We start from the raw sequence: 16,443 nt of genomic DNA on the forward strand, positions 1-16,443 counted from the left end.
AATGCTGCATGTGAGTACTCTAGAGTGAAGGAATCCTTTATTTGTATGACCATTTAATTTAGCGCTTGTGTCATCAGTTGCTGTGTGTGCTCCTGCCTTAAAGTCTATGTTGGACACAAGTTCCTTCCCCAGTATATGTTCATTTGCTTTTTCCCTTTATTTGGTATCTGTTTTATTACTGATTTATTTTTAGTATCAACTTATGGAGATTATTTCTTGAAATATTTTATGCATTTATATATATATATATATACACACACACATACACAGGCACATATACACGCACATTATTATCCCATATTTTATATTAGCCACTCTTGCTTCTCACATAGAAGATGTTAAAGTAGATCATCAGATAATACCCCATTTCTTTTGTTGACCCTCCATGAAGTCTTCAGAGGTAAATAAAATACATCATCGGCCTCAGGAAGGAATTGGAGTATAACTGATCACTGTATAGCACTTGTTTAGTGAGATCTTTGACAGATAGATATTCACTCTTTCTCAGAAAGGTTTTAGTCTGAATTTTTTGGAACTCTTGTTCTTCATTAAATGAAAATCTTGCTCTGTTAAGAAAATACTTGTGCTTGCTCTTGTTTTTTATTGTACAGCTTAGAATAAAAGATATTTATTTATTTGAGTCCATTCACCATTGGCTAGGTCTCAAGATGAATGGCCACAGTAACACATGGAAAACTGCTAATGTCCTAATGTTTTAACAGTCTACTTTTCTGACCTTTAAAATAATTAGGTAGGGTAGAAGAACTTATAAAGACTATATAGAGATATTTCTCTGATCTGACAATTATTATTTGTCAGCATTTCTTGTCAGTTTCCGCTCTTATTCTAATTGATTTTTTTCTGGATCATCATAACTAGATTTTTTAACAACTATTTTTAATCTCTTGGCTTCCCTCATCACATGGTTATGGACATTGGATCTCTGTTTTAGAAAAGGAAATGGAATGACCATTTATGAAGATTTAAAATATTTGAGCCACAAACATAGCTATATTTATTGATGCTCTAAGAGCAGACTGTTAATGACAGTTTTGCCTTTTAATGACAATATTCTGTGGAGGTATCATGAAGAGTTATTAAGTATTGAGGATTGTTTTGAAATTTTATAATTCTGTTCCTTTCATATTCTAGAAGGAATTTACTGTGGCTTACAGCAATATATCAATTACAAGTGGAATAAAAAAATTAGAATAAAGGAGAAACAAGGGTAGAGAAAGATAGAACCAGGAATGAGATTAAGTAATCATATGATGATACTTACATACTCACTACAGGTAGGCCACAAATTTGGCTCAAAGCATTCTATGCAACCAATTTTGGAAAAGAAAATGTAATTAGTTACGCAGTTCACAATACCTAAAAGGAAATAGCAGACTTGCTCAGGACAGCCTTATTACAGTATTAGATGTACTGCTTTGTAGCTATATTAAAACCTTTATGTTAAGATGCCTCAAACTTGGTAAACCTAAGTTGAATCTCAGATATGCCTGAAAAATTTTTTAAGTTATTCTTTAGAGATTCACATTTAAAATATTTTTCTGTTGACTACTTTAATAGAAATACAGAGTGTTTCCTGTATCTATTGTGAGTTACTTCTAGAAAGCTAATGCTTTTCCTAGTAGAAAATGACTTTTTACCCATACAGATAAAGATAGGCAAGTGTAATAATAAAATAGTGTAAGCCAACAACTTTTTTAGTCTGATACCTTCTAAAATAGAGTTGAGAACCCTTTTCTGATGTTTGCAGAGCTCCTGCAAGGTATTCTAGTCTTAAAATCATCTACATCTTATAATGTACATTAAACTAGTAGAATTCATTCTTGTTTAGTCTTAATAAGTTTGCAGAAACTGCAAGCCAATATTCATTGTTTTCCGTGTCTGTTCTGCCACCTCAGTCAGTCATTCTTATTCGTACACTCATAACAATTGATGTTATTTCAGAATATTTAGGAAGATAATTGATAATTATCGTGATTGTTCATAAAAAAAACCTGTACTTGACCAATAGTGTAGAGAGAATAGTTGTGATCTGCCAGGTGTACTTTGTGGAATTATATCTCTCCTCAAAAAAATTGGCTTTGTGGAATTGGGGGAGGATGGAACATTTTTATGTCAACTATACCCAGTTATCATTGTGCATTTGGTTATTTTGTTTTCAAAGTACTGTGTTTTTCATGTGTGTGTTTGTTTTCTGTTTAGCCTCGTCACGGCCGTAGCATGTCAATTTGTGTTCCCCATCTTTCTGCTGTACCCTCTCTGTCCCGCATCTCTCCCAGTGCTCCTTCCACCCCACCACCAGTGTTGTCTGCACCTCTTTCTCCTTCCCTCCTTCGGACTGCCCCTGAGGAAACTTTTGCCGAAAAGCTTTCTAAAGCATTGGAGAGTGTCCTGCCTATGCACTCTGCCTCTCAGCGCAAGCACCAATGCTCCAGCCTGCCTTCCCTCTTTGTCAGTACTGTATGTAACCATAAACTTCCTGACAAATGAAAATTTATTACCAATGAATACATCCAGGCATCAAGAATTTTAATAAAAATTAAATAAAGAACATAACTAAACTTAGTAATATGTTATGCTTTTAGGATACCAGTTCTTCCTATAGGAAACTTTTGTTATAAGACTTTAAAGGGGAAAAAAAGCAAGGAGGTAATGAGAGAGAATGCTTGTAACACCCTTAGCACATATCAGTGTGTGCACAATAAAATTTAGTTATAGTAAAATATTTCGCTATCCCCCAGCAACACACACAAATCCTTGCATTTTCATATCCTAGTAAAGAATATGTGTATTATTTAATTTTAAACTTATTGTTGGCTTAATCAAAAGCAGATTTTCTCTTTATCAGACGTTATCCAAACATGTTTTTTCCTCACTTGATTCTGTAGAGACACTGATGGAGCTGGATGAGTCCATTTGTTCCCATAGTCAGTGAAGAATAATTGAAGAGTGAAATTGATTGTAATTTGTTGGCTGTTTAAAATAATATGTCAGCAAACTAAAAGGCCACATAATGTTCCCTCATGGAAGTTTTTTTCCTTAAATTAAGATAGGACCTTGTCGCTAATGAATGCATTAGATACACATATAATACATATGATTTTCTTTGGCCCCATTCATGTCTATAAAAGATCTATCTTTTAAAGTTGTTTTATACACTGTGGGACCTTGCTGCTGCTTTTCCAGATAGAGAATATAGTTAACATATTTTGATCTAGCAAGCCCAAAATCTTCAGATTTTTACCTAGGAGAATGATTAACTGTATAGTATTGTATAGCTTTGGGATACTCAAATAAACAACAGTAAAATAAAGCATTTTGATTCAAAATAGAAACCTTCTTTTAGCTGTTGTGAAGAAGTAGCAGTTAAGCCATTTTGCTAACTTGATAGGGGTCTTCCCTATTGAAAGAATGAAGCTGGTCTACTCTTTTAAACAAGAGTCCATGAAAGTGAGCTATTACAGTGTACACTGTTTGCATTTGGCAAGGTAAGATTCTAAATTTAGTCTTAAATCTAGAGCTGCTTCTGTAAACAAAAAGTGCTGTTAAATCAAGTCAGCTATTATTTATATTGTCCTTTTCACCTGATTTGAACACCAAATTATTCAGCCCTTAAGTAGGATCAGAAAAGTGGAAATTTAGTGATTTGGCATCTGTAACATGTTTCATGTAGTAAAATTAGTTGCATCTAGTTTGGAATAGACAGGGAAAAGACATTACTATCACTAGTCAAGTTGTGTGTTTTTAACTATCCACCAAAAATCTCTTGATTTGACTTAGAAGACATGCTATTAGTAGTAATACCATGAAAGTAACACTGAAGCCCTGAACACAGCACAGGATAATAAGAATATAGGATATAGGAAGACTTTGTACAGTAGCCTAAATTGAAGCATATTTCTTATATTATAAAAATTGTTGGGCTTATTGTCTTCCCTTAACTCTTTTTCCACTGATGTAATTTACATTGTCTTAAGAGTAAGCATATTAATTGTGGGTAAAAACAGAATAACTACTTAGAAAGTTAAATTCTTCCATTTCCTTTGAGAGAGGAAAGTTGTGGAAAAGCAGCTGTCATCTAATGCAGAGTCTCACAGAATAATTTTATTGACCCTGGATGTATTTAATGGATTTTTACTATGCACATAATTTCCAAAAGCATTGTTATTTCTTTATTAATTATAAATTTGATGTAACCGTTTCATAGGGTTACAGAGAGCTACCCAGTTCTGCATGTCTAATGTAATTTCACATATGAATGTATGAATTACTTGTCTTATTCATGTTGATACAGCCTCAGTCCATGGCGCATCCGTGTGGGGGGACCCCAACATACCCAGAATCACAGATATTTTTCCCAACTATTCATGAACGTCCAGTTTCTTTTTCACCACCTCCCACCTGTCCACCGAAGGTGGCCATTTCCCAGCGGCGTAAGAGCACCTCCTTCCTGGAAGCCCAAACTCACCACTTCCAACCCCTGCTGAGGACTGTTGGCCAAAATCTTCTTCCACCTGGTGGCAGCCCAACTAATTGGACACCAGAGGCTGTAGTTATGTTGGGTACTACAGCCAGTAGAATAACTGGAGAGCCATGTGAGATACAGGTCCATCCTATGTTTGAACCAACTCAAGTTTACAATGACTATAGACCTGGACTAGTACTTCCAGAAGAAGCTCACTATTTTATTCCTCAGGAAGCAGTGTATCTAGCTGGGGCACATTACGAGACCCAGGTGGCAGAACAGTATGAGGGTATTCCATACAACTCACCAGTGCTGTCAAGTCATATGAAACAGATACCTGAACAGAAGCCAGTACAAGGGGGTCCTACCTCAAGTTCTGTCTTTGAATTTCCATCTGGACAGGCTTTTCTGGTAGGACACCTTCAGAATTTAAGATTAGATTCTGGACTGAGTCTGGGATCTCCCCTCTCTAGTATTTCTGCACCTATCAGTACAGATGCTACACGTTTGAAATTTCACCCTATCTTTGTTCCTCATTCTGCGCCCGCTGTGTTAACTCATAACAATGAGAGCAGAAGCAATTGTGTATTTGAGTTTCACGTTCACACTCCAAGCTCCTCTTCAGGAGAAGGAGGAGGAGTTTTACCTCAGCGTGTTTACCGAAATCGACAGGTTGCAGTGGACTTGAATCAGGAAGAACCACCTCCTCAATCAGTTGGATTACATGGCCGCCTGCAGCCTGTGACTGAAGAACAGCATAATTACCATGCCCCAGAATTGACCGTTTCTGTGGTAGAGCCTATCGGACAGAACTGGCCAATAGGAAGCCCAGAATATTCCAGTGATTCCTCACAAATTACTTCTTCAGACCCCAGTGATTTTCAATCACCTCCCCCTACAGGGGGAGCAGCTGCACCTTTTGGCTCTGACGTCTCGTTACCCTATATCCGTCTGCCTCAGACAGTGTTACAAGAATCCCCACTTTTCTTCTGTTTCCCCCAAGGAACCACATCTCAGCAGGTTTTATCTGCCTCAGTTTCTTCAGGAGGATCTGCACTCCATCCACAGGTTATAGGAAAACTTCCACAATTCTTTTAAACTATCCTACCATTACATTTAAGTTTTCTATCCCTCTTTTCCATTTATGAGGATATTGTTTAATTTTAGTAGAGTTTCTCCATTTGGGGGGGATCATAAACTGCTTGTGTTTAAGAACAAAATAGGAGAGAGAAGGTGTCTATTTACCTATAAAATGTGCAAACCGTTGGAAAAGAGAACACAAAAATTAGAATTTTAGTCACTCGTCATAATAAATTCTATTTGTATGTATAATATTTTCAATTAGTGAAAATGCAGGTGTCTATAATGTAAAGTTGACTCATCATTGATTATTAACAAATACTAATGTGAAGTATTTCTTTCTCCCTAGAGACAGATATGGTTAGTTTAAAAAAAAAATTAGAAAGGATAACATTTTTTTTCCAGTAAAATGAAAAGAATAGAAAATAGGGAATACTTTTTTTTTGAAGCAGTATTAAGAATACACAGAATTTTCATTAGTGTGGAAAGATCTTAAAAGACAGAGAAAGAAAATATCTTAGGAATTTGTCCTAACAAATGAAGATGCTTTTTTAAAATGGCATTCAATCAAACAAGTCACTGTGTATTATATGTCCAAATAAAATATTAATCCATAAAATTGACTGATTCTAATTTTTAGCAACTCAATTAGAATCTAGTGTGGGTGTTTGGTTTTGTTTTAAGAATTGGTGATAATGTGTTACAAGCTAAGAAAGGTTAGATATCTTAGGCTTTGGTTTTTTCCTTAACAGATTGAATTTATTTATTTATTATGTCGATGAGCATATGCACTCTTGGAAATAAAAGACAAAGTAATGGACATAATAGGATTCAAGAAGTGGAGTCAGTATTAACTATTTCATATATTCCTTTGATATATTTTATTAAATGTATAAGTCTTATAAAATCTATATTGGAGACTATGCAGTTGTATAGGAGACTTGGCACTTATATATTCAAGACATCATTTGGATCTTTTAAACATTCCACTCTTTTATAAAGTAATATGTGTTCTTTGTACTTTTTTCCTGTATTCTTCCGCCATTAGGGGCATAAACAACCCTGAAAATGTACATAAAGTATCAGTTACTTAGAATAGTACCAAGAAGCAGAAAGATCCAGAAACTTGAAAATTATACTGCATAGGCATGCAGTATACTCACATTAATACACTGGTTGTCAGCCCGTACTGTAAATCTTAATGCACTGCCAGCCATTCTCTTTAAACTTTCCAAAGTAAAATTTCAAATATCAGATAGTTAATTTACAGACATTGCTGAAAGAATGAATATTTACAGTGGTTAAGATGCAGTGGAATGTGATGTCATATCCAAGTTAGCTTCAAAGAAACCCCTCTAAACTGAAATGGAACGGCACAGGTGGGCCTTTTCATTTCCTTAACTTACCTATTTATAAAGTCCTGCATTTATTTCTCACTTTCTCATTTATTTTAACTTAGACTTCTTCTAGGTCAGGGTTTCCCAAATTCAACACTATTGATGTTTTAGATTGGATAATTCTTCATTGTGAGTGGCTGTTCTGTGCATTGTAGGATGTTTACCAGCATCCTTGGCCTCTACCCACTAGGTGCCAATAGCAGCCACCTCCTCCAGTTGTGACATCCAAAAATGTCTTTTTTTGTGTGTGTGTGAGGAAGACTAGCCCTGAGCTAACATCTGATGCCAGTCCTCCTCTTTTTTGCTGAGGAAGATTGGTCCTGGGCTAACATCTGTGCCCATCTTTGTCTACTTTATATGGGACGCCACCACAGCGTGGCTTAACAAGCGGTGCATTGGTGCGTGCCTGGAATCCGAACCCGCAACCCCCGGGGCCGCCGAAGCAGAGCGCGCGCACTTAACCACTATGCCACTGGGTGGCCCCCAAAAATGTCTTCGTGTATTGGCACGTGTCCCCTTGAGGGAGGGGGGCAAAATCGCTTCTGGCTGAGAATCATTGCTCTATGTACTTGGCAGTTGATGATAACAGACTTCTTACATTTTTGATAAAAGTCATCATGGCACTACAAGAAGTAGCAAAAGGAACCAAATAAGTATTATCAAATACCCTTTTTTCTTTAATTGTTCAGATACAGAGTTTTTTCCTCATTGATAGTCTTATTTTTTCCTGATTATTATATTTTCAATAATAATTTTGTTATGAATCATAATATTTTGGCCAGCAAAAGTTATAGCCTGAGCAGCAGTGAGGTTAGGTTTTAACGCATCAGTGGTTTTTGAATGGGATCAGAATATGTTTTATGATATGATCGTTCTCTAACTCTTCCTTACAAAAGATTTCCCAGCATTGTCTCCCATACATCCTTAAGCAAGCTAATGTTTCATTTTGCTCAAGCAAAAGCTCAAGCTCAAGCTCAGGAGCTTAAATATTTATTGCAAAAGCCTGATCTTTCTATGCACTTAGCTTGGGGCTTCTCTAATTTGTTGTATTCACTTTTTTCCTTTAGGCACAGGGGCAGAGCCAGGGTCAGCCATCCTCAAGTAGCTTAACAGGCGTTCCATCTTCCCAGCCCATACAGCATTCTCAGCAGGTGAGAACAACTCATTGCTACGTTTTAAGGGTTAGAGGTAGCCCAAACTCTGTTTTACATCTTTCATGAATTAGATTCCTGATATAAATAGCTTGCTAAGTTATTGGAAAGAAAATCAAGAGGCATAACATTCCTCGTGTCCAATAACATTTTAGAAAATCTTCTCTTTTGTTAAATGTGTTTTTGAACAATCTGCTAGATTAGACATACATTGAAATTCAAAAGAATCATTATTACTGATATATTATAATTCATCTGCCTTCTTAAACAGATAATTCTACACATAATTCAATCGTACAAAGAATATCAATTTTGTTTCTACTTATATTTATGACTTGTCCTTTTATGAGCATTTTGCCATTGCTATCATTGTTCTTGACTCTAACAATACTGCACTCCTTTGTAATTATTTCTAGTCTGTGGAAGCAGGTATCAGATCTTATGCTAAGAAGCACTGATTGAAAGCCTAAGAACAACTACTTCAGGAACTTTTAAAATTTTTTTAAACTTCTGATTTGGGGAGTTTGTTTTCAAAAGAACACAAGAGATTGATACAATGCTGATGTATTCAACAGCAAAACTGTTAATTCTAAAATTAAATATCTATGGTTCATCACTGATATTAGTAAATAGCAATTATTTGCATGGGAATAATGCCTTTTTTGGCACAATTGAATATTTATTAGCTGTTTCAAATAAAATTTATAGCCACTACACATGTCATAAAAACTTCCCGATGAACTATTTCATTGATGGTTCCCTAACGAAGTGTGTTTTTGAGCCGCCAGATTATGAATTGGCTTCTGTTTCTATTAATTTTTGAAACAAAGCTTTTAATTCTTAATACAGATGGCCTGCTTCCAGTCCAGTGTGTGATCAATTAGTCATTTGATACTAGATTATGATGTTCCTTGTATAAGATTAGTTTGGTTATATATACATTTACTCTGTGACCAACACCTCCCTGTTACAGAATTTAAGGGCTGGGAATTATATGCTTTATCTTGCTTCTACCCTTCCTTCCAGACAAGTATCTGAATCTATATATTATTATGGTTAGTTCGAGTAGTCACATTTTTGCCAGCCTTAACAAATTCTATTTTAATTATATTAACAACCCCAAATAAGGATACAAATTAAAAGTCACCTAAAGCTGATGGAGAACAGAAGCACTATTGTGGGTACTAGTCTCCTAATTTGCTTGTCTTTGGACACAGACCAACACCAATAAACTGAGCAAATATAAGTGTGTCCTTTGTTTTTCCTTTTCCAAAGGAATTTGTTATATAGCTTGTATTTAGACATATATGTGTATACTTACTACCAAGTGAAAAAGATAGTGAAATAAGTCATTGGGTTCACTGGTGAGAAAAGTACGTGGGAGTAGGGGAGGGTAATTCCATAAATGTCAGGTTAAAAGAATTAAGTGGTGGTTGACCCTTCCGGGAAAAAATATGGCTAAATGGCAATCTCTACAGTACAAACAAAAATTAATTTATGTTTCAGTGATGCTTTTTAAAGATACTTTTATTTTGTGACTTATTTTAAATATAGCATGATATTTAAGTTAAATAAAATCATAAAATTGAGCCCTCAATTTATATAAACATATGCAATCTAGAATGTTTAACTTTTCCAGGGTCACATAGCCAGTAAATGGATAGAACTTAAAATTCAAGATTTCTAGAATAGGGCCGGCCCCGTGGCTTAGTGGTTAAGTGCGCGCGCTCCACTGCTGGCGGCCCGGGTTCACATCCCGGGCGCGCACTGACGCACTGCTTCTCCAGCCATGCTGAGGCCGCGTCCCACATACAGCAACTAGAAGGATGTGCAGCTATGACATACAACTATCTACTGGGGCTTTGGGGGGAAAATAAATAAATACAATTAGAGTGATGCAAACACTCATTTAAAAAAAAAAAAAAGACTTCTAGAATAGTGTTATTTTTTCTGTATTAAAGTTTTACAGGGAGTTATATTCTATAAAGTTACCCAAGATGCTGCATTTATTTATTTTAGCTACTGGGGTTCCATATATAAAAAAGAAAGGTTGTAAACCTTATGTACTATAAGGGTACATTGCAAGGGTAGAATCTATTTTTAGATGTGATTTTTGTTTTACATACTGTCAGGTCCCAACCCCACCTTAAGAAACTATATCTCTAGTTTTATTACAGTGAGGAAAGAAATGTACTTTAACTGTAATTTACTTCACCTTATTTCATGGGCTTCTGGAATATAATCAATAAAAGATTGCTTTTTTTATGTTTTTTTCAAGAGTGCCTTCTAGTGGTATACTGTTTCTTAATGAAGTACCAAAAATAGCCTCCTTCTACTGGAAAACTTAATAATTTGTTGCCACAAGCAAGGTCATGAGCTACCTTACTTACTTAATAATTTTTTCCATAGAGCACATGTAGAGTCTTCAGATATTTCTTACTTTCTGTTCAAATGAGGCTCATGAACATTTTTTTCATCAAGCACCTGTGTCCAGCAGCTAGTACACAGTCAGTATAGGCTGTTTGAATTGGTTTCATGAAGCAAGTTTATGCAAAACATGATGCCACGCTGCTATGCTAAATAATACCTGTTTGGCTGAAGTGTTGATTATTAGCCAGTGTGATTGTGCACAAAAAATCACCATATACTCCTGGCCTACCTGGAGGTGCCACTTCTCCCTAAATGCTCTAAGGTATAACTGGCATACATGCCTTTCAATTATTTTAAAGAGTAAGGGAATATGTCTATAATGCTGCTCATTTTTGATAGTCCTTACCCCACTACCACTATTTAAACAGTTTTTTTCCTAATTGAGTTCATCCTCTGAAGGGCCATGTGCTAGGCATTGAGGGTCTACCAAGATGGACCAGATATGACTACTTTGAGGGAGCCTAAATAATCTAGTAAACATATATGTCAACTCCTACAAAACAAATAATGATAATAGCTGACATTATATACAATTTCAAAGCACTTTACCTGTATCTACCTTTTATTTAATCCTTATATGAACCCTATAAGTATAGATATTATCTTTATTTCCATTGTGCAGATGAGAAAGCTGAGATAAGTTCTGAAGAAGCTGAGTAATTTACCCAAGCTTACATAGCTTAAAAGAGGTAAAAACAGAATTTAAATCCAAGTAGCCTGACTCCACAACTCACCATTTAACTACTACACAATTATGTCATAGAAGGAGAGAAATTACATCTCTCCCGAGCAGTGTGGGTGCTATCAGGAATGCTTTATGAAAGAGAGAGCATTTGAACTGGTCTCTGATTATGAGTTAGACTCAGATGTAAGAATAAAGACTATTCTAGGCCAAAAGAGAAAAAAAAAGGGCAATGTAAGCAAGATAGAAGGCACAGAGGTAGAAAAATGTGAGACAAAAACAAACCTTCAGTTCAGTTTAGGTAGAACACAAATAAGTGAAGGTATAGATTCAGGAAAGAGCTGATTGAGTCTAAATCTTGATGTAAGCGTGGTTCCACATTAATGGGGTGAGAGAGAGTTAATTATATGCCCAAATATAAGGTGAGAATTTTTCCTCAAATTTATCCCTTTCCATTAGTAAAGAAGGGAATCACCATATATTCAAATCTTTATCATACTTTCATATTACAGGGCTCTCACTGCCCTTTATTTTGAACAATAACCAAAAAAATGTTAATGGAATAAAATAAAACTGGTGAGAACAAGTTTGCCTGTAAGAACCTTAAATAGTGTATGTAGTTGGAAATGTTTATAGACAACATTTGACAGAATTGGTTTTAAAATAAAAGCCAAGAAGTTAAACATAGATTTGGTCCTTATTCTTAGGGGAACAACTTCACTATTCCAGGTCCTGTATGTCATTGTAAACAGCTTATTTAAAGATCACATTAAGGAGTTAATACAAACATTACATGCATATAAACCTGTAAGACAAATGCAAAAAAATACAAATATCCTAATATCATTCAGACAGATGCTTGTCACTGCAAATTTTATCCCAAGACACAACTTAAAGAGAAAGTGTTATGTTATGCTCCAGAAAACTAGAGTATTCATAGTGTAGCTCCATTGAAGATAAAGACACTGGTGTGTTACATGTGAAGAGTTTGAATGAGGGAGAAGGAGCGATATTTCTAAATTAGTATATTTATGTAATATGCAATCTTATTTAGGTATGTAAATTAATGACAGATACTTGTGGATGTGAGTGCCTTAAAGTTTAAATATATTCAAGTTGACCAACAAGGTTTTATAATTTTTTAGTTCTTCTTTCTCGGTGGGAAAATGGGGAAATTGTCTTATATTCAGAATTGCCTTATAGTTGGAGACATATGATATATCTTAGTTGCTGAAATAAATTTCATATAATTCAATAGCCATGTGTTCCTGATTTTTTTAAAGTTAAAGTAAGAATACCTTATCAGAAATAATTAAATAAAAATAAAACAAACATGACTGTCACCATTATATTTCAGGATCCTATTGGTGATTTTTAACTGGTATAATAAGAAAGAAGTAAGGAATAAATATCAGGAGAGTAAAAATATTTCTAGATTATCACCTAACAAAATCTAGGATACTTGTTAAAGTGGCTAGATACATAATAAATATACAAACAAAAATAAATAAGTCCTTGGGATGCAGTGTACAGCATGACGACTATAGTTAATAATACTGTATTGTATATTTGAAAGTTGCTAAGAGAGTGGTTTTTAAAAGTTCTCATCACAAGAAAAAAATTTGTAATGATGTGTGGTGATGGATGTTAACTAGACTTATTGTGGTGATCATTTTACAATATATACATGTATCAATTGATTATGTTATATGTTAGTTATATCTCAATTTAAAAAATATGTATATACACACACATACAAATAGCTTATCTTTATACTAGCAGTAACCAGTTAGTTGTATGGACCAAGACGTATATAAAAGGCTATTGATTATAGCATTATTTTAAGTAGCAAAAAAATAAAAAAAAAAACTTTCATCATTAAGATATTGATGCCATTGATAAACACAATGAAAATAGCATATTAGGAAACAGTATTTATAGAATGGGCATGTTTTGTTTTGTTTTAACAAAGAAAAATATACTTGTGTGTAAATGACCACTTATGTGTAGAAAAAAATCCATAAAAGTGATCCATCAAACTACTGATAATGGTTGCCTCTGGAGAAATGGGGTTGGGGTATTTTCATTTAACTTTATAATCTAATATGTTGGTTAAAATTTTTATTACAAAGAGGTGTTGTTTAGTATTTAAAGATTAGTTTTAAATTAGTTCTAGGTATTAGAGTCTTGAAAGTCAGCTATGAAGTTCAGATTTTTGTTAGGCCAGAGGGGGCCATTAATTTATTACAATATTTAATATTTGGGTATAGTTATGTGCCATGCATTAAGTTTAGGTGTATTATACCAGAGTTCCTAGCATATAGTTGATTCCCAAATATCATTCCCTTTGCCCTACTGAATTGTGTGATAGCGTCCTTGTTTTCAAAGAAGGAAACCTTATTTGGGCAGTAAAATGAGCAATCTCTAAGGTATTACAGCTGGTAAATGGTAAAGCTAAAATTCCTGATTCAGTACTTTTCTCACTATTTTGTAGCTGTAGTTAGAGCTATTCTTCAAGCAAATTAATTATACAGTTGATAGAATAGATTAAGGGAAAGAGATTGAAGGAGGAGATCGGATTAGTTTAATATAGGACCAAAATGAGAGCTGATACCAAGAACTAGGAAAAAAAGGTGGGGGAGTTGGAGGAGAGAGGATCTATTTGGGTATACTATCTAAAGGTCTTTGTAAATGACCTACTGTTGGGGTGACTCAAGTTTAGAAACAGTGATTAGTTGTTCTTGGTGTTACCATCACAAATAAAGAAAGAACACCAAAGGAAAAAGAAACGTAAAAGGGACTTGATGAACTTGGGTTTGTGCATGTCTTGATTATTAAAATTGTTGTCATTTACAGACACTAAAGGCCTTAGGCAAACATACTTCCTTAGAAACATGCCAATAAAAACTTGAAATAAAACTGAATAATTATATTTTACTTCAGCAGCAAGGAATACAGCAGACAGCCCCTCCTCAACAGACAATGCAGTATTCACTTCCACAGACATCCACCTCCAGTGAGGCCACTATTGCACAGCCAGTGAGTCAACCTCAAGCTCCACAGGTCTTGCCTCAAGTGTCAGCTGGAAAACAGGTAAACTCTTAATTTCTAAACGGATGCTAAAAGGGATCTCCAAGTACCTTGCCCTTTCATGTGGATAGGCCTCTACCTTCTCTAATGGTGAAATTTGAAAGTTTGTTATTATCACTGCAAAAATGAAGTCAAAATTGCTCCGTCTGTGCATATGCATTGATTAATGTAAATGGGTACATACTGACAGCAGTAACAATCCAAAATTTAACTTTTAGAAATTTAAAAATTTAACTTTTAGACATGTCAGTCTAAAATCAGTTTGACAGGTATTAGAACTAACAGGTTAAATAAAGGTGCTTTGGTAACTGAACCTATGACATTTTCTAGTATTGTGTCAGTTATATCTAATATTCTACATTTGCAACTATGCTGTATTTATGCATTGTTTCATCTCTCACTGCCTACTGACAGTAAGTCATAAAACCCCTTATACGGAATGGTGTTTCTTCCAAGTTGTCCTTCTAATCACTTGAAAAGTACACCATAAAAGATGTGCTTTTCCGAATGACCCTTTTTCAACTTTACTATTGGGGCTTGTTGTGCTTGTATTTTGGCACAATTTGTTGTTCCTGTAATATTTCATAGCATATGAGGTACTATCAATTGTAAAATGCACCATTATTTTATGTAACACTGAGTACTGATACACCGTTAATTGTAAGATATATCTTAATTTCACATATGTTAAAATGACCAGGTGGTGGAGAGGGATGATTGCATTCTAGAATCAATGACATATGGAAATTATACCTACTTTTATAGGCCTGTGTTAGACTTGAGAATTGTAGAAGCAATATGGATGAAATCTAATTCCACTGGAAGGAGTTCATTTGAATTTCAATAACTGCTATAAAAGCAGTCATAGATTTAGTGACAGCAAACATGCTAATGGATTATGGTATGTGAAATATATCTCAGTAAAGCTATAAAAAACAAAAAACCTCACCTATAGAAGGGTCTGCTTTTTATTGTTAACAATGAAGCATTAGCAAAATTTTCTACAACAACAGATTTGGAATAGTAGCCATTCTATCAGCTTCTTTGTCTCTGCCATCCTTTCCCTATTCTTATGTGGCATATTAACTTACACTAATGTGTGCAGGATTGTTTTTTCTTTTTTTTTTTGGCTAATACATGAATCGTGCTTTTGGCAACCTTGCTTTTTTTTTTTTTTTTTTTTTTTTTTTTAAAGTCTGTCTGTTTTGTTTTTCTTTACCTTCCCAGCTTCCAGTTTCCCAGCCAGTACCACCTATCCAAGGCGAACCTCACATCCCAGTTGCGACACAACCCTCAGTTGTTCCAGTCCATTCTGGTGCTCATTTCCTCCCAATGGGACAGCCACTCCCTGCTTCCTTGCTTCCTCAGTACCCTGTCTCTCAAGTTGCCATATCAACTCCTCATGTGTCTGTGTCTCAGACAAGTTTCTCTTCCCTTCCCATCACAATGGCAGCTGGCATTAATCAGCCTCTGCTCACCTTGGCTTCATCTGCTACAGCAGCTACGATCCCAGGGGGATCAACTGTGGTTCCTAGTCAGCTTCCAACCCTTCTGCAGCCTGTGACTCAGCTGCCAAGTCAGGTTCACCCACAGCTCCTGCAACCAGCAGTTCAGTCCATGGGAATACCAGCTAACCTTGGACAAGCTGCTGAGGTTCCACTTCCCTCTGGAGATGTTCTGTACCAGGTATTGTGTTGGCTATCAAAAAGGAGGGCACCAGAGGGTTTGGTTCTAAAACCATCACGTAGACCATCAAGGACTTGAAAAGCTCATAGTTGAGTATCAGAATAACTAGCAGCAACAAAAGATGCTGATCTCAACTAGAGAGGCTAAAATAGTAAAATTCTGAGAAAGGATAGGGTGATGATGTCTGATAATTCATTTCCATTTTTCTCAAGACACATCTTGGGAGAAAAATGGTTCTCTAAATATTCAACCTAAGCTAATTGAATGCCAGATATGGCTAATAATAGAGTACATCAGGCTACTTTTTTTTAGAGGTAGAGTACCTAACATGGTATCGAAAAAAAGCTTCAGAGTTTGGATTTAGAAGATTAGCATGTCATGGTATGACTGGGATGACTAATACCTTGAAGAGTTTTTACCTTCTTTCATATGAGATTGGCTAGA

General features: G+C 35.3%; 1 protein-coding gene across 8 annotated transcripts in view; it reads left to right on the forward strand.

Annotated features, from left to right (window-relative positions):
- WNK1 (WNK lysine deficient protein kinase 1) overlaps positions 1-16,443 on the forward strand; it is a 162,762-nt gene that overhangs the window by 119,973 nt on the left and 26,346 nt on the right. For 3 of the 8 annotated variants that reach the window (XM_058559094.1, XM_058559095.1, XM_058559096.1), the window contains exons 9-10: positions 8,028-8,111; positions 14,167-14,316. In XM_058559094.1, the coding sequence (XP_058415077.1) occupies positions 8,028-8,111; positions 14,167-14,316 (234 nt within the window). Of the gene's footprint in view, positions 1-4,312; positions 5,552-8,027; positions 8,112-14,166; positions 14,317-15,540; positions 16,000-16,443 lie in introns of all 8 variants that reach the window. The other 5 variants (XM_058559090.1, XM_058559093.1, XM_058559098.1 and 2 more) reach the window with 4 other exon arrangements.

Source organism: Diceros bicornis, chromosome 17 (assembly GCF_020826845.1).
Source record: "Diceros bicornis minor isolate mBicDic1 chromosome 17, mDicBic1.mat.cur, whole genome shotgun sequence".
NCBI classification, from domain to species: Eukaryota; Metazoa; Chordata; class Mammalia; order Perissodactyla; family Rhinocerotidae; genus Diceros; species Diceros bicornis.